This window comes from Stegodyphus dumicola, chromosome X1 (assembly GCF_044657685.1).
Source record: "Stegodyphus dumicola isolate Sdum_Otavi_A_Nest chromosome X1, ASM4465768v1".
NCBI lineage: Eukaryota > Metazoa > Arthropoda > Arachnida > Araneae > Eresidae > Stegodyphus > Stegodyphus dumicola.
The window spans coordinates 101,247,330-101,270,152 of record NC_140780.1 but is presented as its reverse complement, the minus strand read 5'-3'; the positions used below and the strand labels follow the sequence as shown (position 1 = coordinate 101,270,152).

General features: G+C 32.9%; 1 protein-coding gene across 7 annotated transcripts in view; it reads left to right on the top strand.

Moving 5' to 3' along the window:
* TBC1D5 (TBC1 domain family member 5) overlaps positions 1-22,823 on the top strand; it is a 139,578-nt gene that overhangs the window by 101,732 nt on the left and 15,023 nt on the right. For 5 of the 7 annotated variants that reach the window (XM_035356308.2, XM_035356304.2, XM_085808109.1 and 2 more), the window contains 2 exons: positions 2,198-2,550; positions 15,036-15,212. In XM_035356308.2, coding sequence (XP_035212199.1) covers positions 2,198-2,550; positions 15,036-15,212 — 530 coding nt within the window. Of the gene's footprint in view, positions 1-2,197; positions 2,551-15,035; positions 15,217-22,823 lie in introns of all 7 variants that reach the window. The other 2 variants (XM_035356307.2, XM_035356309.2) reach the window with 2 other exon arrangements.

Here is a 22,823-nt window from a genome sequence, read left to right as displayed (position 1 = left end):
AAAAAATAGCTGAAGCTCTTCTGGAAAACTGGGAGGTGGGATACAATATTACTGATTATATGTCCCATAGCGTCTGAACAGTAGTCCCCCTTTATTTTTTTTTTACAGATTGACACATTTTTAAAAACTAGTAGCAGTGACTTTGAAGGATGGGTAATAGGAGCATGACTAAAGCAGTATTCTAAATAAGATTAGGTGTTAAAATCGCTTAGAGTTGGTAATATTTTTTTTTTCAGAAATTGACCTCCGTTTATTGTACTTGTTAGAAACATTGAATATTTTTAAAACCTTCAAACATACTTTAAACTACCTAGGTATGAAATAAATGACTTCTTAATTTCTTTTCTAAGGGCTGATAAGTTCTTGTTTTAGAAGCAAAAGTTTCAGTTAGTATCATGGGGGGGGGCATGCAACTAAAAGACTTGGAACTTTTAACTAGGATGTATAAAATTAAGTGCAGCGGTAAGTTGCTTCATATCTAAATTTTAATGTCTAAAATGAATGTGCCACATTTTCAGCACCTAAGTCAGTATATTTATTTTCATAAATGAAAATTTAATCTTAACTATTGCTGGAGTTAATTCTCCTAGTCTGTATTTTGTTTTGTGGCATTTTCAGTGTGGATTTTACCAAATAAAATGAATAGTTATAAGAAATCATATTTTTCCAGAAATAGATGTAGATTTTATGAGCTGTGCATGATTTGATGTTAAACTGTTATTAGTGAAGGCTTATAAGTTAATATTGGCATTTTGTACTGTTTTTCAGTTTTGTATACTGTCAAAAGTCTTTAATCCAGACGTCCACAATCCAGAATGATCTATAATTCGGACCTCAAAGCTACAAACTTTCTGCTCATGCGTCAACACACAATGCGTCCACGCATGCACATAATACCTTTACACATGCGCATAATACCTTTACGCATGTGCATTTAATGTATCACGGACGGTGATACTAAGCTAAGCTCAAATTATCTATTTCAGTTAATGTTGCAGATTGCATTCCTTAATCTTCTAATTGAATCCGGCTTATTATTTTTTCCAGACTGTTAGAGCAATTTTATAAAAGTAAGCTTGAACTTTCGATTATGCTAAAATAGAATTTCCGATTCTGGAGCTACAAAGCGAAAGCATGTTTCGATGTCCATCAAATAAAAAGTGGAATTGCTTCAAAAAATGAATAAAGGCATATCCTTAGATTCTCTAACCATTCTGAAATATGTTTATCAATTTCACGCTGCTCAGCAGGAGGGGGGGGAACGACGGGGTGTGCAATGAACTGGAAGGTGATCTGTCAGCACTATCCTTATCTTCAGGGCAGATGTTTTTATTTTATTCGGCTTATAATTCCTTACTAAATGTAATATTTCATCTCGGTGTACTCCATCTTTGACATGATTTAAATCAAATTCCTCGTCATTATAAATATCACGAACACACAACAAATAGTTTTCTGGTTGCAATTTTCTAATTTCGACTATGCATAATGTATGCTTTACGCATGCGCACGTTGAAAGAAATGTTTAATAAAGTAAACAAATAAATATTAAGCCTTTTTTTTTTTCTAAATTTTGATACCCTTTAGATCATAATTGCTCTTTATTTCATAAATTACAGTTTTATATTTTTAATTTTATAACTTCTGCATGCCATCTTACCAGATTTAAACTGATGATCTATAATCCGGAAAAACCGATAATCCGAAAGTCCCGACAAGTCCGGATTAAAGACTTTTGACTGTATAATGATTTCCTTCCCTTTTCCAGTATAAGAATTTGGAGAATTTGACTCATTTATAATTGTATAAAATTCTATGCAAAAGCAAATAGTGTTGCTTCCTTTTCATGAGATTGCATTCTTTTTATTGCTGCTCTTAAAACTAGTAGTCTGACCAGAATGTAAACTGTCATGTTATTGAGTCACCAGTTTTTATTGAAACAGTTTTGAAGAAGATTGTGATTTATGTGAGATGAACTAAATTTGTATTTGTAGTATCAGTTAACAAATTTGTAGAGTAAAATTCACTGTAAGCTCACATTCATAGTTTATTTATTTTCCTTATTTCTTACTATATTCAAAATCTATACCTATTTCTCTAATTTAATATGCTTCCATGAGATAAATTTGTCTTTAAGGTATATTTAAGATATGTTTCATATTTATGTGACTTGTTTATTAATTTTTGAATATCCTAGATAATCATTTAAAATCATCATATTTACACAAGCGAGAATATTTTTCTGTCTCTGAGAATCAACTTGAATGCCATGATTCTTCTATTAGCCGACATGAAGGGACATTACAAACTAATGAAAGGAAAAATCAATCTTTTCCATTCACGAATATTCAGAATGTTATGGAAGAGGGAAGCCACAAATGCAATGCGTCTGTATTTAGTCAAGTACTTCGTCATCCTGATGATAAGAAAAATGTGTCATCTGTTAGTGATTATCGAGAAATGGTTCCTATTTTCCCTGTATCACGGATACCAGTGAGTATACCATCTAAAGAATGTTTTGCCAAGAGAGATTATAAGCCATTATTAGAGGTATTTGTGTTTAAGTTCATTTAGTAGATTCTTTTATTTCCTAAAAATATTGTGCATGTTTATGTGCATGCTTTTTTCATGAGCTGTGAGTTTATTCCCAGAAAATTATTTCATTTATAATTTAAATTTTTTTTTTTAATTCTCTTGTACGCTCTGAATACGTCAAAGACTTTTTTGCTATTGGTTTCAAACAGCTTTTAACCTTGAATTAAAATTAATTGAAAGAAAAAAGTGTATATTATGTTCAACATTTTTTGGTAATCATTGTTTGGAATCGGAAAAAATTTTGAGTTTAATTGCAGTGATAATTTTGATAGCTAAAATTATTAGTGCTGTAGCTAAAAAAACTCTAGTCTGTTATTCTTCAATTTTAAGCCTGAATTTGAAATTTACTTTTTTCTTTCGTTTAATAATAAAAAATAATTGTTTTTATGAATTGTTAATTTTGCTGCCTGTGAAATTCATACATGAAATTTTGACAGTTCTTATTACAGCTGCATGAAGTAAGCCAAAATATTTTTGTTGAAACAATTTATACTTTTATTTCTGTGTACTTATTTTAAATAAAATAATTAATAAAGGAAAAATTCAAAAGTATACAAAATGCTGCTATTGAGTAACAATGAAAGCAAATAGGGTTAAAAATTTATTTGATATATATTTCTTAACAGAATTTATTGATGTGCTTAACATATATTTATGTACATTGAAAAGCAGTCATAACCTATATATGAGAAATTCTGTTTTAGGAAATTATAATCAGAAAATTACAAATTAAGTTTTCATAAATTCTGCATTTTTGTCCCCCTTTATGTTTAAAACTGCAGTTGTAAAACAGTCTTGAAGGTTGTGTTTTTTCACAGTTTTTTTCCTATTGCGCTGTGCTTAAATAAGAAGACAATATGTAAGTTAAGATTGTTGATTACCTAATATTGCTGGCAGTGTTACATTGCCATCACTCTGTTAACAGTAATTGAAAAATTATGCTCCTGAAAGAGTCATTTTAATGAGTAAATGATTTGGGTTAAGATAAGTAGTTTAATTCTAAGTTTTGTCTTTGGCCAATTGAGTGTTCTCTGTTATGAGCTTTTCTGTTGTGCAGTCATAATGCTGGCCATTGTGGATGCTTTTTGAAGCTTTCATGTTTTTCCAAATTTGGATACTTATAGCAAATTTTGTTTTACCAAATGCAAATGTATGTTTTTCAGTTGTAGGAAAATTAAATTCAACAATAGTGAACAGTAGGCAAATCCGTGCGGCACAGAAACAGTACAGTTTGCAACAGATTGATTCATTGGATTCTGCTTTTCATAATGATGCTGTTATTTAAGTTTTAGATGTATATGTTATTTTTATCATGTCATTCCAGCAAAGAAATTCCTGATTTCAAAATTAAGAACTTTGAAAAGAAAGGTCAATAGAGGAATACAACGAGCAGTGTATATTTATTGTGAAAGCTGTAGATTGTTATACCGAAGTTTCAAAATAATAGTTACAGAAGCTGCCTACAGATGGCAGTGTATGTTGTGCAGCTTGTGTCAGGGTGCATAAATAAATTCGTCTTCTGAAACCAGTCTTTGAAATCACATCACGATCTTTTTGAAATTTCCACAATTCACAGTGCAGAGATGGGGCAAACATACAGTGAAATTTGCTTTCACATCCCGCAATATCTCAATTGAAATGGATTCAGTTGCCATACAGATTGATGATTCAATCATCTCTAGCATAGTGGAATGGCTCTTGTAAACAGCGTCTTTCAGTGTGACCCACAAAAAGTAGTCACAAGGAGTCAGATCAGGCGAATATGGAGGCCAATCCATGCCTGTGCCAATAAATTTGAAATAAGCCAATGCAATGCCTATTCTAGAAGTATTCATCAAGAATGCAAAACAGCTGTTTGGTGCAATTTGTCAGGTTTTATCTTGCATAAAATAGTTGGTGGTTGGTGCCTGGGATAAATTGTTCCAAATGATGGTTTCATCACATGAAAAAAGGGCCAATAATGCCTTTGCTGCTTACTGCAGCCCAAACAATAACTTTGTGAGAATGCAGAGGTTTTGTTTTACATAAATGAGAATTTTTGGGACCCTAAAATTGCCAGTTTTGTTTATTTATGAATCTTTTGAGGGGGAAGTGTGCTTTATCTATGAACCAGATGCAGCCAACAGCTTCATTATCAATCATTGTGGGAATCTGGTTTGCAAAGTTAGCCCTTTGTCGCATAGCATATACAGGTATGCTCCCTGTGACTTTGGATTTTGAATGGCAACATATCTAGACCGTTTCTTGACATTTTCTACATGCTGAAATGCTTCAAAGCAATCTCTGCTGCTGTTCTTCAGACAGATTTCCTTGGATTATGCTGAATAATTCCAGAGACCATGGTAACATTTTCAGGAGGAGCTACAGCTTGCCTACTACCAACATTGCCTACCAGATCATTGACTCTGCTGCCTATCCTTTGGAATTTGGTGAATGGTTTTCACATTAGGTCCTCTGGGAACATTAAATCAATCATATTTGAAAACTATGCCTTACAGTAGGACTGTGTGGTAACCTTTGGCAGTTCAGTACCAGAAACACATTGTTCAGTGGAATAGATGATTTCAACCTCTCCCTTTGATACACTAACCTCCTTTCATATTTCAACAGTGGAACTGATCACTCTTACATCTTTCAGAGCTTATTAATATGCATAATATATTGCAATTTTAGCACCATCTGTTGGCAGCTTTTGTAACTATTATTTTCAAATTTCCATTTAACATTCTTATAGTTTTTCATAAATATACCGCTTGTTTGAAAACCAGGAAGTTTTTATAACATTGCCACAGTTTTGTGCACATTTGGTAAAAATAAGTCTCTGTTAGCTTCTTCGCCCTCAAATTTTCAGAACACTTGCAATTTCTGTTTGGAAGCATTCTACAAGATGCTGCCCTTCCATAGCAGATGCACAAGGTGGCCAAAGTATAGGCACATGTTTCTTTTAGATATTTTTTTGCTAATGAATGTTTTCATGTTAACCAGAATTCCTATATTTGACATACAACATACTTTGAATATTTGTTTTTATTTTGCATTCAAGATAATGAAATTGTTTGATTATGGCAAAGTGCATCAGGTCTGTCTTAGAAGTACTACTCTTGTAGATTTCCTAAGTGGAAGTATGTTATATTAAGTGGCCCAAGATAAACCAAACCTAAAGCAAGTGAAGTTTCCTATATCTGGTTCTGTTTATCATGGGCTACCTGATATTTAGCATTAGGAAGACGTATGAAGAAAACCACACAAAACACTTGTAGTCTACTTATTTAAAATTACCGCGAATAGAACCTGTGGCAAATTCTTACATTTTATGGTTTTTATTCCTTTGCTTATCTGCTTTTAATAGGACATTATTTTATTATACTTTTGTATTTGTAAAGTATGTTACTAAGTTTTAGGAGATGTTTGCAAATGATATACAGTGTATTATTTTCATTGTTTTTAATAACCAAAATGCATTTGCTTCTAAAAATGACTGTGCTGACATTTTACCTATTTCTAGTTCTCTTGAATAAGTATTGGGTACATGGGGAGATTAAAAGTATTACAGACGCTAAGTTCTGTAGAGATTATTGTGCCCCTTACACAGGCAGATTATACATGGTGTTAAAATATATGTGATGTTCCAAGTAGTTGTCATCTACCTGTATCTTTTAAGTATAGGCCCTGGGTATGTACTGCCTATTATATTCATAAAAATCTCAACTTTGTTTTGAGAAAGAAGTTTGAGAATTTTTTAGAAATAATATCAATGTTGTTGCTGAAAATTTTCTTTCTGGTTATGAAATCTACTTTCCTTTATGGTCTAAAGTTAGCAAAACATGTAATCAGGAAAATAATATTCATTATACCTAAGTTAAATGCACAGAGTTCCATTCCTTTATATGCAAAATTCGCGGAGATATTCGAAACCGTGTTAAGTCGCTTTTCAGTGCCTATTTTCAATACATAATCAACATTTTTGAACAAATTTATGGAGCAAATACAAAACAGAAGTTACTAGTTTTGGCAATCAATCAAAGTTGTATTAATTAAAACTTAGGGGCAATATTCACACAACCCTCAATCTTACAGTGTTGAAAACGTTTACGTCAAATCCTGTACTTTATTTTGATAGATTTAATGAATGGTATATAAAGCACTAAGAAAATAAAACTTAACGCTAATATGTGTTTCAAGTATCTCATGTATATTTCTAAAATATTTTGTGTAACTGTAATTTTCTGAATGCTTCAACATTTTATTTAACCTTTTGCATGACCTAAAAGCATTTTGTGCTTTATTTTATGAGCACTTTTTAAAATCCCACAAGAAGACAATAAAGTGGCTTTTGTCAGCCTTGATAGTGGATTTTGGCTGTCAGTGAAATTTGTTTATGCAGATAAGATCTATTATAGAACTGGTTTTAGTATTGAGGTTACAGTAAAATGGACTGCAAAACTTGAAATAGTTAAAATATGGAACTGTGTATGAGAATTAAATTTTTTATAGTATGCAGTTTATTTCAAAAAGAATCGAGCAGTAACACTGATGTCTATAATTTAAATTTTTGGGGGGAAATACTGAAAAAATTCTTGTTTCTGAGTAAATTTCAGTAGTAATCACTTTTAACACCATTGTAATAAACTTTTGGTAATACAGTAGAAAATCTTAAATCCAGATATCCAGTATCCAGTCTTCTGGACTACCAGCATAAATAAGTAAATAAATAAAATAGTAAAAAATATCCCTCTTTAGAAAATCTAGGAATGAAGAGAATATAACTAAAAGAAGCAGGTGTGCCTTAAATGTGATTTTTCTCCAGATTAACTGGGGTTCTTGCATTTCACATTCAAGCATCTTTTGGCTGGAAAGTTGCACACTGCCCAGTAACAATGCCATTGATTGATGTTGTGTTGATGTTAGCCAGGATTATACTTGTAACATTTGAATGGCTGTGGGGGGGGGCAAGCCAGCACCATGCAATTTGGCATTGGTGCAATCTTTGCGGTTCCTAGATTGTGCTGTCTGATAGATCATTAGCCTCTAAAAATTATGCTCCTAAATTCTACTGACCATTGCTTCTCCTAAATTATGTAACTTCTGCCATCCATAATTTTTGCTGCTTGATGCTCCTCTAACTTCTAAAATTTTTGCCACTTTAAATTTTGACATCCATTTTGAGTGTACCGGTTACACCTGCTGTGACACCGGGACTTGTTAGATGTCATCTTAGTGCATTAAAATTGATGATCTGAAATTCAAAATTACAGAAGTCCTGAAAATTCTGGATCTCAGACTTTGTATTGTATTAAAATATGCGCTTAAAACGCAATTTTAATAATTTAATTTTTTTTTTACTGCTTCATACTTTGTATATCTACAAGGTCTGTTCTGAAAGTAGTAAGAGTGTACATTAAAAAAAAATTATTCACAATTTTGAGACATCAACTTAATAGTTTTCAAAATACGCCCCTTCTGTATCAACACAGCATTTCTAGTTACTCTGCCAATCACTGAAGGCTCCTTGAAATGGAGAAACTGTAATGCTCTTCATCTCCCTCATTACGGCCTCTTGAATGACCCTTTTCAGTCAGGGAAAGTTAAAGAAGTGTGAAGGATCAACATCTGGTCTGTAATTGTACTTGAAAGACTCAGAAAACAAGTCACCTGTGTCCGTCCAGCGATCACTGGATCATGGAGGCTCCATCACAACAATGTGCTAAGCCACACCGCCTTTACTGTTATAGACTTCCTGACCAAACCTGGCATCAGACAGCTTCCTCAGGCACTCTACAGCCCAAATGTCACTCCTTAAGACTTCATGCTCTTCTGACTGAAAAGGTCATGGAAGGATGGCACCATGGCTCGAGGGAGCTGAAGAGCATTCCAATTTCTGCATACCAGAGAGGCTTCAGTGATTGGCAGAGTAGCTGGAAATGCTGTGTTGATGCGAAAGGAATGCATTTTGAAAACTATTTAAGTCGATGCATCAAAATTGTGAATTTTTTTTTTTTAAATGTTCAGTTTTACTACTTTCAGAACAGACACTGTATTATTATTTCCAATCACATAATTCATAATTGCTATTCATAATACATTAAAAATTGAGCATTTTGTGCATGGTTAATTTTAGTATTTAACTATATAGGATGGTAAGAAAAGTAACTACAGGCTGCATTTCTTCAGCTGTATGTGATATTTGACGGCATATAAGATGCACTTTTTTTCCTAAATTTGGTCTAAAAAAAGTTACCTGCGTCTTTTACGTGAAGGACACAGTCTTATACGTGAAGGTAATTGTATTCAATAATTGTTTATTTGGCTTTTACAAAACATGAGAACTAAAAGAAACCACAGTATTGAAACTTTTTTCCCTTGTGTGTGGCCGTCTAAATAAGGGTGCGTCTTATATGCCGTCAAATATGGTATTTACGACAAGTACCTTAAGTTGCAGAGTATTTGAAAATAAGTTAGAGAATTTCATGAAAGCTTTTTCAAGACTGAGTGAGAGGGTTCTATCAATATGAGATAACCTTTTATATAATCCCCACGCAGGTACAGGTAAAAGTATGGGGCACACCAACGATGTACCATAGGTCAACTGGTAATGCCTTCCCACACTAACTCTTAAAAAAAGGGGGGAGGAATTGCAAGTTTTATAAGAATTTACATAGACTGAAGCTTTCCAAAAGGTTTAGAGTTTGCCTATTATGGCACATGGTGCAATCCCTTAGTATGCCCCACATCCAGTATTTATTCAAAATAATGATGTTGGACATAAGTACAAGGGCATTTCAAAAAGTAAATATACACCATATGCCAGAGGAAAAGAAAAGTTTTGGTGAGCAAGTTGGCAACACAGGTGTAAACCTTGAACCGTTAGTTTTCTCCTTGCAGTCGTTCGGCATTTCAACGTTGATTCTTGTTGGAGTAGGTCGTGTTTAAAATGGCTGCACTGATTCAGAATCCCGCCAAATGCGAAGTGCGCTCCGTCATACGTTTTCTTCATGCAAAAGGTCAGCGACCAGTGGATATTCACAAAGAAATTGTTTCTGTTTATGGAAGCGTTATGAATCGACAAAATGTAACGAAATGGAGTCATCATTTCTCTGAAGGTAGGACCGATGCTCATGACGAACAAAGAACAGGTTGGCCATCTGTGATCTCTGATGCCATTCTTCAGAGAACAGAGGAAGCAATTCGTGCAACTAGACATCTCAAATTGAAAGAATTGCATCAGATCATACCAGAAGTGTCAATGACAACTCTTTATGAAGTTGTGACTGTCAAGTTAGGGTACAGGAAATTGTGTGCGGGCTGGGTTCCAGCAGGCGGCAACCTTCTATGACTGTGGGATACAAAAGCTTGTGTACCATCTTAATAAATGTTTGGATAATGGGGGGTGATTATGTCGAAAAATAATAAATAATCCAGTTAATAAGATGTAACTGGCATTTTCTAAATAAATGTTTTTTTTTTTAAGGAATGCGAGCCATTATATCTTTACTTTTCGAAATGCCTCGTAGATTACAAAATAGTCTGAATACAATTTGAAATTCACAAAATAAATTGAACATCTGATTTGGTACGACCAAAATAGGAGATAAACATAATTAATAAACATATAAACATAATGAGATAATTATAATTAGTACTGTCAAGACAATGTTATAATATATTGTAGTAATAATGCTAAAGAGGTGGGTGTCCATGGGTTATTTCATATATAAAGGTTTATTGCAGTTTATAAAGTTCTCGAGTGGCGTCATTTTGTTCATAATCACAGCATGTAAAAGTTCACTAAATTTATGCAGTATATGGAATTGCACTTGAAATCTAGACCATAGGAAGAGATTCGTTGCATAATTTTCTGAAACTTTGGATACTGATGTTTATCTTTAATTAAAAACCTTTGGAATTCCAGGAGATCAGTTCGTGTGGATTTTATGTGAATATCCTGAGTTAAGGGACATGAGAAAGTCAGTCAGGAGTTCCCTGTTTCCCACATATACAGATGTCAGAGTTCGCCATATTTCTTGCATAGAAATACGTGGGGAAGGACCTGTGTCCTGTTATAAAGTAATTTAATGAAGGATTCGAGTACAAAGATGTGAAGCTTACATTGGGGATCAAGTTATATGTGTGTCTTCCCTGTGGAGCATTGTTCCACAAATCTTGCCAAGGTTTTGAAACAAGTAGTTTTAGTTGGTACTTGAAACTTGAGCGAGTCTACGAAATGATGATTTCAGTACCATCTTGATTAATAGCTGCTTCTTTTGCTAATTCATCTGCCTGATCATTACCAAAATGGCCACTATGTCCTTTGATCCATAAAATTTCAATTAAATATTTTTCTTTTATAAAATTAAATATTTTTCTTTAATAATTAGTTATTCTTTAGTAGGAAGTTTGAAATGTTCTTTACATGTGAAATTTCACAACAGCTTATGTCAGTGGTCTCAAACTGGCAGCCTCTAAAGCACTTATGTACAAAACTATTCCTTGTAAATTCCCATGAACATTTCTCATAAATAAATTAGGATTATTATGAAAAGAACTTAAGGAAAAAGTTTAAGAATTTCATAGTTTCGAATCCACTTTTACATTTTCATTACTGAAAATGAAGATAAGTTACACTCCAGAAAATCTAGAACTGGAGCTAATTAATTTACACTGTGATATAAATCTTATTCAAAGATACTTGTGTGCAAAATGAAGGGAATTTGTAAACTATGTCTATTTTTATGAAAGGTATTGGACTGTAGGTACTAATTATGCCTCAAAAGAACTATGCAAATATTCAGAGTTGAATACATAAGCATACACTTGCATGTATGTGGAGGATTTATGGTAAGGGCAGAAGGAGTTTTTGGTGGTTTGTGTTCTGATACACCTTCCTGACATTCACTCTGCTTTTCACAAAAATTGGGTAAATTTTATAAGGTATCAGGTAAAATGAGAACCACTAATGTATGGATGATGGAATGTGATTGAGAATTGTCAATTGATTGGAGGAAGGTTAATCACAAGCACAGGTGGTTTTTGATCCAGTAGATTGGAGGAAGGTTAATCATGAGCAGAGGTGGTTGTTGAGCTTAATGTAATGCCCAGTCTTGTCTGCAATATGTGGAAATAGTTTCAGGACACTGAATTCATACCAAGACCTGTACAAGATCAACTGAGATCCACAATGACAAATGAGGATTGTTATTGGGTATTTTCAGCATGGTTACGCAGGGTGAGTATGGCTTCACGGTTCTCACGTGAACTCTATGCTGCTATTGGAACCCAAGTTTCATGGTCTGCAGTTGCTCGAAGGTTTATGAGATAGGGCTATATGCCAGAAAACTCACTGTTTGTGTCTCTCTCTGCAACACACAAAGGGGGCACGTGTAGTGTGGTGCAGACAGCAACATGCACCTTGGACTGACATCAGTGGAGTACCGTATGTTTTACAGCTGAGTCGAGATTCAGCCTATGCACTGATACTTAAAGCACCTGTATCTGGAGAGACCCTGGAACATGATACCATTCCTCCCTCATCAGGGAAAAGGATTATTACAGTGGTAGAGTTATAAAGGTTTGGGCAGGCGGTATGTTGGATGGAAGCACACCCCTGCATGTGTTAGACAAATATTTCCTAACTTTTACGTGGTGTAGACGGTAGATCTTAGAGCCCTATGTTTGACGTTTTAGGGTCACAGTTGGTCCTGGGTTCCTGTTAATGGATGGCAAATCTCATCCACTCAGGGCTTAGCTGATCGACAATTTCCTGGAAAGCAGAAAATACGTATAAATTTGAATTTGCCATTTTTATCGGTTTTTGGCATATATGCAGAATTTTTTTTTTTTTAAATTTAGTTAAAAAATTCTTTTAAACCAAGATAATTATTTAAAAATGCTTCTTCCTTTTTTTATTTCTTTTAATTTTTTTATTGTGGCCCATCAGCTACTTTCAGATCGTGAATATGGCAGGCATATAATTTGAATTTGAGAACACTGGGTAAGTTTTGCCCAACACAGATTAATTCTGAGAAGAGTAACTTTTGTAGTTTCTTCCAAAGTCTAGTCAAAATTTCTTAATAGCATACACTCAGATATGATTTAATTAAACTAATTTTGAATATTGTCATGGATTTTGAACATGTAGGTTTGGAACTTTACTGTATATAAATTATTAAAGCATCATGAACGTGTTAGATAGCAACTAAAGTTTTTTTATCCTCATAAAAAGTTACTTTGTATATGCTTTGTTGCAAAAAATTATCACCCAGAAAGAATTGAGCCTCAACTATGAAACTCGGCAGTAGTGTATGGTTTGAGTAGATAAACAAATTATCAAAAATTGGGGGAAAAAAAGCAATTTGATTATGAATGCAGTACAAAGACTGAAAATCAGTAGGTGGTAAACTTACTCATGGCAGCTATAGAAGCCGATACTCGATTGGGCATGAAGTCTGTTAAGTTGCCAGAGTCTCCCTGCAGGAGATTGTGATACAAATAAAGCATCTGCTCAGCGAGTTAAGACATATTTGTATATGGCTGAATTTGTCTATCCCATAATGTCCTAAATATGTTCTATAGGTGACAGTTCTGGTGACCTGGCAGGCCAGTTAAGAACTTTACCATATCGAAGATATTGTCAGGGAAGTCATGCTGTAGGAGGCTGAGCATTGTCCTGCTGGAAAACGGAACCCAGACGACCAGCTACCGTAGGCAGTATGATCAGCTACAAAATGTTGGCATCGTACCTGCAAGCAGTCAAGAGTACCTCACAGCATGAGTAATGACGAATGGCTGTTTCAGATGATCACTACCCAGACTGTCATGTCGTGTTATGGTGATGTAGGGCTGGGTAATAAATGGTACATTGGACCACTCACCTCTGTCTTCAGACACCTATGCGGCAGTCATCAGCATCAAGCAAAAACATTGATTTGTCACAGAACACATTTCTCCAACTGGACACTGTCCAGCTTGAGTAAGAGTATCACTATGCAAGATGACACTGCTTATTGTGGAATGCCTATAGCAAGCATTTTAGTTGATATTAAGATGTGAACCCAGCATCACCTTATCTTCTGTGAATCATATCCTTGGATATTCTGGGATCCCTGCTAGTTGGCAGATAGCATTAAATCTATGGTAGTTTAACTGTTGATGTGGACATGGCAGCTCTTTGCACTGATAGCCTGGGGACATCCCAAGCCACATGGCATCTGTCTATGCCTTTGCTGAGGCACTGGTTCCAACAAAGGACAACCATATCATTTCAACCAATATGCCGACCAATCTACTTGTTCGACCAATTGGCCTCTTTTACCCTTATGGCATGCCCCTCTCAAAGTTTTAACAACTGTTCATAACACCATCGATTATATCTTAAAGGCAACTTTCATTACAATGTCATATATCCAAGCCATCAATCAGCACAGTTATACATGCTCGTCATGCACCGCATCCATCCTTTTACATTGTACCAGCTGCACACTTCAGAGTACATTGTATTGCTCCACAACACTGATTGCTGCTGCAAGGATATTTTACACAAGTTGCCAAACCACATTAGCAATTCACATTTTGTAGTTGTCACTGAATTTTTTCTGGGTGCATATTTTTTTTTTGACAGTGTATTTGCAGAATTTTATTCTGATGATGATAAAATTTTATTGTTCAAAATTCTGTAACCAATTTTGAGGAACTTTATAGTTGTAAATGGATGTCTGAGATCTGTATTTGAGGAAGTAAAAGCTCTATTTACATTTTATGAACTTGTTGTGTTACATGTATTATTAATTTTTTTGTTCCTTACTAGATCATGTTAAATTATTACTTTTGTAAAATCTTTTTGTTAGCTTCAGACTTATTTCATTTAATTCTAAAATGAGCAGCTTCATGCAGGAAAAATAGTTACTGTATTGAAAAAATATGAAAATTGATTGTAAATTTTTATCTGGGTTGGACTTTGTCATAATAATGTCTATTAGTTATATTACAAACCGCATATTGTGATTAAAAGTTTTGTAGATTTTATTACTTTTTAGCTTTCTCTTTTTATTATTTTAGCCATTCATGTTTTGATTTGTGAGACATTATTTTTGTGTTTTGGTTTTCGTCGGCCAAATGGCTTTATTATATATTTCTCATTCTGTTATGCATTAAATATGTTACAAAAGTAGTGTATTTAATTCTGTTAAAATATTGTATAGATTTCTGTTTTAAAATTTTAGCAATATAAATTCAGCATTACCTCAATATCAGTTCATACATCTTAGATCAATTACTGATTTGATTTTTTGTTAAATAATAATCTGCTGTATAAGTAGAATGTTAAATTATTTATTCATGTGGTTTTTATTGAGTACTGTTAATTGTATAAGTACTTTTTAATTACAGTTTTTAAGCATAGTGTGTCAGAAATTGTATTTGTGAAATTAATAATATCAATATCATAGATCAACTCAGCTGAAGAAGTGAAAATGTTAAAGACAGAACTTTCAGAACTAAAGTTTATGAACGAAATCTGTGTACAACAAATGACACAGCATTTAGAAAAGTTACAGGAGAGCATGGTAAATCAGTCTTTACAACATGAAGATGAAATCCTTTTAGCCATTGCTGGATTGAAAAGAGTAAGTATGTATTATTTACAAAAATCTTAAATTTTTGGTGTTCACTTTTGTACTTATTTAAAAGTGAAAACGTTTTTAGATAGAAACTTCTTTTTCTTTTTGTGCCATGAACTGCTCTTAAAATTTAAATACCGTCTTGGTATGGTATTCATTATAATGTTTGGGTACCTGTAATTACTGAAAATTGTTGGTTTTATCTCAGGTTCATCGTGCAAGAGAACCTGCGCTCTTCCTAAATGTTCTCAAAGCATTTTTGCATGTATAATATAAATGTGAAGTATTTTCCTTTGGAAAATCATTAACAGAAGGTGTTATACAAGAGGTAGTTCTTGTGGCTTTTGCAATGTTGAGGAAACAAAAGGACATATAGTAACTTATGCTGTGTTGAATAGTAACAATGCACATTAGGACTATCTGTCTGTGATAGCAAGCTTTGATAAATTTTTGGGGGAAACAAGTGTTTATTACATACAGGAAAAATTATGGAAACAGCAAAGCATCCCAACCTTTCAACTGAGAGTCAGATTTCAAAACTACAGCATTATTCTGAGCATTTTGGATATGCTCAGGAAGAGCTAGCTGTATTTAAAAAGCACTTGCTAGCTGGACTTGCAGAGTGCATCTCTTTGTTTTCATAACCTCCCAGGCAATAGGATAATATTTAGGTCATTACAGAAAATAAAAATAAAATATTTTATCAAAGCACAGAAAATCTAATGACCAGAAAAGTGCGGTGTAACTTTTTCAGCTTTTTTCTAATGACCAACCTGAAATTCTTGAAAAACGTTATTTCATAATGACCATTTAGCAGTTACTATAGCTGTAACATCTTCAAGTAGCTTCTGATGACCACCTCAAAATTCCTGGAAAAAGTTATTTCCTAACAACCACTAGAAATTCTCAGAAAAGCTGAACATAACCTGTAATCACATACCATTCTCAATTCTTCGTTTCCTTCATGGTAGTGTGAAGGAGAAACGTTCTGTTTTGGAGAAAATCTGGAAATTAGAACTCCTTCATCCAAAATTTCTGCATCTGTTTTTAGATGTTTTGTTATGCACTGTCACTGACCACTCAATTTGAGTCTTAAATCGAAGCCGGAGAATTCTCACTCAGATTTCCCATGCCTGGCCATCATTATATGTGCAATCAATCAGATGCTGTTGCCACTTGGGAGATGCTGTGAAAATTTTCTTCCAAATGAGAATTCAGAAGTCAACCTTACACACCCAGGACATCTTGAACAAAAACAAGAAATGCTGCTCCAGAGAGAGAATTAGCTAATGAATTTTGAGCGGGAAGAGCGAAACCTTCTCTCTTGTGTTTCTGCTCTATCGAGCAATTTTATTTTACTCTGCCAACAGCACTCCAACTCTCTGCACAGAGATCTGAGAGCAAGTGGCTGGATTTTCCACTGCCTTTTTCCTGACTTGAGAGCAACTTACTTGGAATGGTGTAGCAAGGCTGTTTGCCCTTCATTGGAATTTCACCATGCACCAAAGACAAAATTTCCTAAGGACATATATCCTACAATTGGACAGAGTTTTGTAACAGACTTTGTTCATATTTTTCAACAAAGTCTAGAGTTTCATATAGTCTAGAGTGTTGAATAAAATAAATACACTGTCTCTTTGTTCTTGCTAACTTGCTGCAGTGGTCATGGCACTCAGAGGGTTAATTACTTCCATCTGATCATTGCCATTACTAATTGCTAGTAACCTGTTAAGGTTTATTTGGACAAGAGCAGTGAGAGATTTTAAATCATGGCTATTCATCAAAAGGTTTTAAAATTATTAATATGAAAATTAAATATCTTAGTAAAAACATTTTTTGCTGTCTTTTTCTTCTTGAAAGCCTATGATTAAGATGACCATCCTGAAATAATGAAAATAATGATTTAGGTGCCATGCAATTTAAGTGGAAACAAGAAACACATTAAACTGCAGTGCTAATAATTGTAAATGAAGTATTTTTATGAAGTACTTAATGATTTACTTTTCAGAACTGGAAATGATAAATTTCCTTAAAATTCCCCTGTTTAATTCCAGAATGATAACATTTTCCAATACTGCATTGGTGGTAAATTGATATATTTTATGTAGACAGTGAATATTTATTTTGTAAAATTTACTTATATATATATATATAATGGAAATAGAAATTGAAAAGCTAACAAGTAATGAGACGTAAGACCTATTTGGTCTTAAAAATTTTTGCGCAAAATGCTGCAAAAATATGAAATAATAGGAAGAAATATTGTAGCAAGCTTGCTAAAAAGTTACCAGGAGCTGTAGCTCCATGAAATAGTTCAACGCAGTATTACTAAAATATTAACATAGAAGAAATCTTTTTAAAAAATTATTAACAAGGAAAAAAGAAAAAACTGCTTACACGCGAAATTAAAACTTAAAAAAAAAAAAAAAAAATCAATTTTCAAAACTTGTGAATGCACAAAAAAACTAATCTGACCGTTGAGACATGTGAAAATTGCTAGTAACCTAGTTTTTATAAAAATATATAAAAATAAATTGACGTAACAAGTTAAAACAAAATTAAATTAAAAAATAATTAAAACATAAATTGCAAAAATTATAATTAAAACATAAAATGCAAAATTACAAAAATTATAAAAATTACAAAGCAGAAAATGGTAAATTAGCCCATTCGGACCCTCAACCAGGCTTTTCAAGGGAAAAATGATTGAATGTCGAACTAGGCCAAATACCATTACGCGTTTCGCTGAAACAGACCTTTGAAGCTCTTGTTTCATGAAAAAAAAAAAAAAAATTAAATAAATATGAATTGTCCCAAAAAATTTTTTTGGAGCTTCAATTCTCTGTTCCTTTTTCCCGACGCATCCACAGAAAAACACATTAAGGTGTAAAAAAAGGTAAATGCAACTCCGAGCAATACAAAATTAAAATCAAAATAAAATAAATAGCGGTCTGCTATTAGTCAAAATTACAATAACGTACGGGCTGGTCCTGCTAGCTTAAAGAAGAAAAAACTTTTATAAAGATTATGGTACTGAAATCAAATAAATATGCAATTAAACTCGCATGAAAACAAATGCCGTTGGGTCTTACTAGGACCAAAGAAATTTTAAGAAACACATAAAACAAAAGAAACTAAAAAAACAGACCTGGGTTGGGCCGACCTCTGGATCACGCAACAGATTTGAAAAAGGATGCAAATCCCCTCCGTGTTCTACCAACCATCCCTCTCGTCATGTGACGTAAGTGGGTGAAGCAATGCTATTCCATATAGGCCAATGCGCTAGATTGTAATTTTGGCGGGAACTCTTATCCTCCCTTTTCTAAAGAGGGTTTGAAAGATGCGAAAAGACATGGAAAGAACTCAAAATGGTGTCAGTCAAGTTGGTAGAAGAACAAAACTGCTTCAAAAAAGTGAAAATGGCTAATTCAGCTAAGATACTTATTTTGGCCACAAAAGAAAGAGTAAAATGGAAAAAAGTCATTTGTTAATAAAAGTCGTCATTCTTCAAGCTAGAGGGCGGTCAAGCTACTATGAAAAATGAAAAGGCCGGATTTGTTAATAATAGTAGAATTTGGCCATCTAAGTAATTCAAAACTATTTAAACAATAGTATTAAAGTATAGTGCTAAAATCTTGGGAGGAAAGAAAATGTAGTGACGAGAAAAATCTGTACATTTTTACAATTTTTACATTAGAATATCTGAATCAGCCATCCACTTTATACCGTCCCATTGGGCTTTAAGTATAAAATTTCATTATCCAAAACAAATTTATCTAAAAATTGGTAAGGCTGCCAGCTTTTTTTAAAGTATTTTTAATTATTTTCTGAGGAATTTGTTTATTTTTCAAAATTGTGATGAAGTAAAGTATTTTATCTTGTAAGTGTTCTGTAGTATTACATATTATTTTTATTCTAAGTAGCTGTGAAAAAATTGTGTTAATGATGTAGTCTACCTTGACTTAAATATTATTGATTACAATTTTATTAAAGTTTACGACAAGAGGAGAGAATTCACTTTTTCTACACTAAAGTTAACCAACTGGAATTCTAATATTTCCAAAAGAATCATCATTAACACAATTTTTTCACAGCTACTTAGAATAAAAAGAATATGTAATACTACAGAACACTTACAAGAAGAAATACTTTACTTCGTCACAATTTTGAAAAATAACCAAATTCCTCATAAAATAATTAAAAATACTTTAAAAAAAGCTGGCATTAGCCTTACCAATTTTTAGATAATTTGTTTTGGATAATGAAATTTTATACTTACTGCCCAATGGGACGGTATAAAGTGGATGGCTGATTCAGATAATCTAATGTAAAAATTATAAAAATGTATAGATTTTTCTTGTCACTACATTTTCTTTCCTCCCAAGATTTTGGCACTATACTTTAATACTATTGTTTAAATAGTTTTGAATTACTTAGATGGCCAAATTCTACTATTATTAACAAATCGGGCCTTTTCATTTTTCATAGTAGCTTGACCGCCCTGTAGCTTGAAGAATGACGACTTTTATTAACAAATGACCTTTTTTCAATTTTACTCTTTCTTTTGTGGCCAAAATAAGTATCTTAGCTGAATTAGCCATTTTTTCACTTTTTTGAAGCAGTTTTGTTCTTCTAACAACTTGACTGACACCATTTTGAGTTCTTTTCATGTCTTTTCGCGTCTCTCAAACCCTCTTTAGAAAAGGGGGGATAAGAGTTCCTGTCAAAATTACAATCTAGCGCATTGGGCTATACGGAATGGCATTGCTTCACCCACTTACGTCACATGACGAGAGGGATGGTTGGTAGGACACGGAGGGGATTTGCACCCTTTTTCAAATCTGTTGCGCGATCCAGAGGTCGGCCCAACCCAGGTCTGTTTTCTTAGTTTCTTTAGTTTTATGTGTTTCTTAAAATTTTTTTGGTCCTAGTAAGACCCAACGGCGTTTGTTTTCATGCGAGTGTAATTGCATATTTATTTGATTTCAGTACCATAATCTTTATAACAATTTTTTCTTCTTTAAGCTAGCAGGACCAGCTTGTACATTATTATAATTTTGACTAATAGCAGACTGCTATTTATTTTATTTTGATTTTAATTTTGTATTGCTCGGAGTTGCATTTACCTTTTTTACACCTTAATGTGTTTTTCTGCGGACGCGTCGGGAAAAAGGAACAGAGAATTGAAGCTCCAAAAAGATTTTTTGGGACAATTCATATTTATTTAATTTTTTTTTTTTTTTTCATGAAACAAGAGCTTCAATGGTCTGTTTCAGCGAAACGCGTAATGGTATTTGGCCTAGTTCGACATTCAATCATTTTTCCCTTGAAAAGCCTGGTTGAGGGTCCGAATGGGCTAATTTACCATTTTCTGCTTTGTAATTTTTATAATTTTTGTAATTTTGCATTTTATGTTTTAATTATAATTTTTGCAATTTATGTTTTAATTATTTTTTAATTTAATTTTGTTTTAACTTGTTACGTCAATTTATTTTTATATATTTTTATATGTATTAACTTTTCACATGTCTCAACGGTCAGATTAGTTTTTTTGTGAATTCACAAGTTTTCCAACATTGATTTTTTTTTTTTTTTTTAAAGTTTTAATTTCGCGTGTAAGCAGTTTTTTCTTTTTTCCTTGTTAATAATTTTTTTAAAAAGATTTCTTCTATGTTAATATTTTAGTAATACTGCCTTGAACTATTTCATGGAGCTACAGCTCCTGGTAACTTTTTAGCAAGCTCGCTACAATATTTCTTCCTATTATATATATAAAACTCAAATATAAATTTGCAAAGAAAAATTAATTTGTATGAATTTTTATATCAAAATATAAATTTAAATATGATATATTGAGATGAAAGAAAAGTGCTGTTCACATTCTAGCTTTGCACATGTTATTTTAATGTATAGTTACCATTCTAATGTTAATAGAGTTAGTGACATTAGAACTACATATTTACTTATTAGAATCACTAAAATTTTAGTTACCATATACCATAGTTTAAAAACAAGACAGCTTAATGGTTTTGCAATATCTGTTGTTTATAAGGTACTCATAATATGTGTTACAATTACTGCTTTAGATTTGCAAGGAAGCATATGGAGAAGATAACCTTTTCAGGGATGGTGACTAAGATGGCTAACAGCCTTAATCTAAAACTTTTACTTTAAGAGAGTTTAGTTTTAAGAGAGTGGAGCATATATATATTATTTGCTTCAGGCAGCTGATACAAGAGATGGAAAAACCAAAGAGATGCATAAATTGTGTGCCATCAGGATTCATTAGGTTAAGACACTTGGAAAGATATTTTTTTAGATTCTTAAAGAAGTTCTGTAAGTAACTCAGCTGTAGCACTGAAATTTAGAACTTATATTACTTTTCTGTTGATATGCATTTATAGGGTTCAGTGAGTTTATTGTTGCAGCAGTGTAATCCTATAAAGAGTGATTGTCTGCTATATATATTGACAAGCAAAGAGATTTGTTGAAAATATTCTTTTTGTGAATTTTAAAGTGGGTGTTTTAAGCTAAATTCATTTCAGACTAAAAGTAATTTTAATGTAACCCTTTGAGAATTTTTATTCATAAATGTATAAATTTTCTGTGTAAGTAGAAATTAAATAGTAAATAAAATTTGTAAAATAGTGAATAGAAATTTATATCGTACATGTTGTAAATATAATTAATATTAAAGTTGAATAGAATTTAAGGCATAATAATAGTAACTATTTTAATATATATTATGTTATAATAGCTATTTTTAGGGTCAGATAAAAAATATCTTAGTGCAAGGGATGGTTACAGCATACCGCTATGTTCCTTCCCCCCACAAAATATTTTCATCAGGAAATTTTTGCAATCAGTGTCAGCATTAATACTTATTTGCATTTTATCAGAGAAATAGCAAATTTACTTTTTAATCTGGAAAGTATCAAATAGTTTTAGGAAACTCAAAGCAAATAGGACTCCTGTGCTTTGCTGTATTCAAATAACCTAACAGCTTGATGAACTGTGTTGTTGAAAGCTTTTTTTTTAATTTCTTTTACTAGCAATGCACAGAGGATAAGAAATTATTGTAGAAAGTCCTCGGTATTAGTAGTTGGTACATGATTAAAAAATCATTGCATCCAAACGTGTGACTCATAGTTCATTGGAGGTTAATACAGAAAGAATTTTCATTAAAAGTATAAATTTAAAGTTGTCTAATAGCTACCTAAAATTTACAAACTCACTTTCTCCCATTCTACATTTATAAATTACCTCGTTTACATTATCAACACTTGGCGCATATTAGTTTGCACAGGAGCACAATACATAGGCACGAATTAACCAACACTTGCAATTTTAATATTTATGTTGGGAATGGCATCACTACGCCAGCGAATAAAAAGCCAGATAGAGACTGACGTCATGGGACGCCAGAGGAAAACGAACAGTTCCTGTTTAGTTAGCTAAGAACGATGTTTGCATGATGTGGCTAGATAGATATTGTAGCTAGATAAATATTTTATATTCTTTTAACTTGTCTTTATGTGTAAATAAATCTTTTTGCTTAAGTTTAAATGAAGTACTCCATTTATGACAAGATAGCTGTTAATTCATCGGGTAGATGAC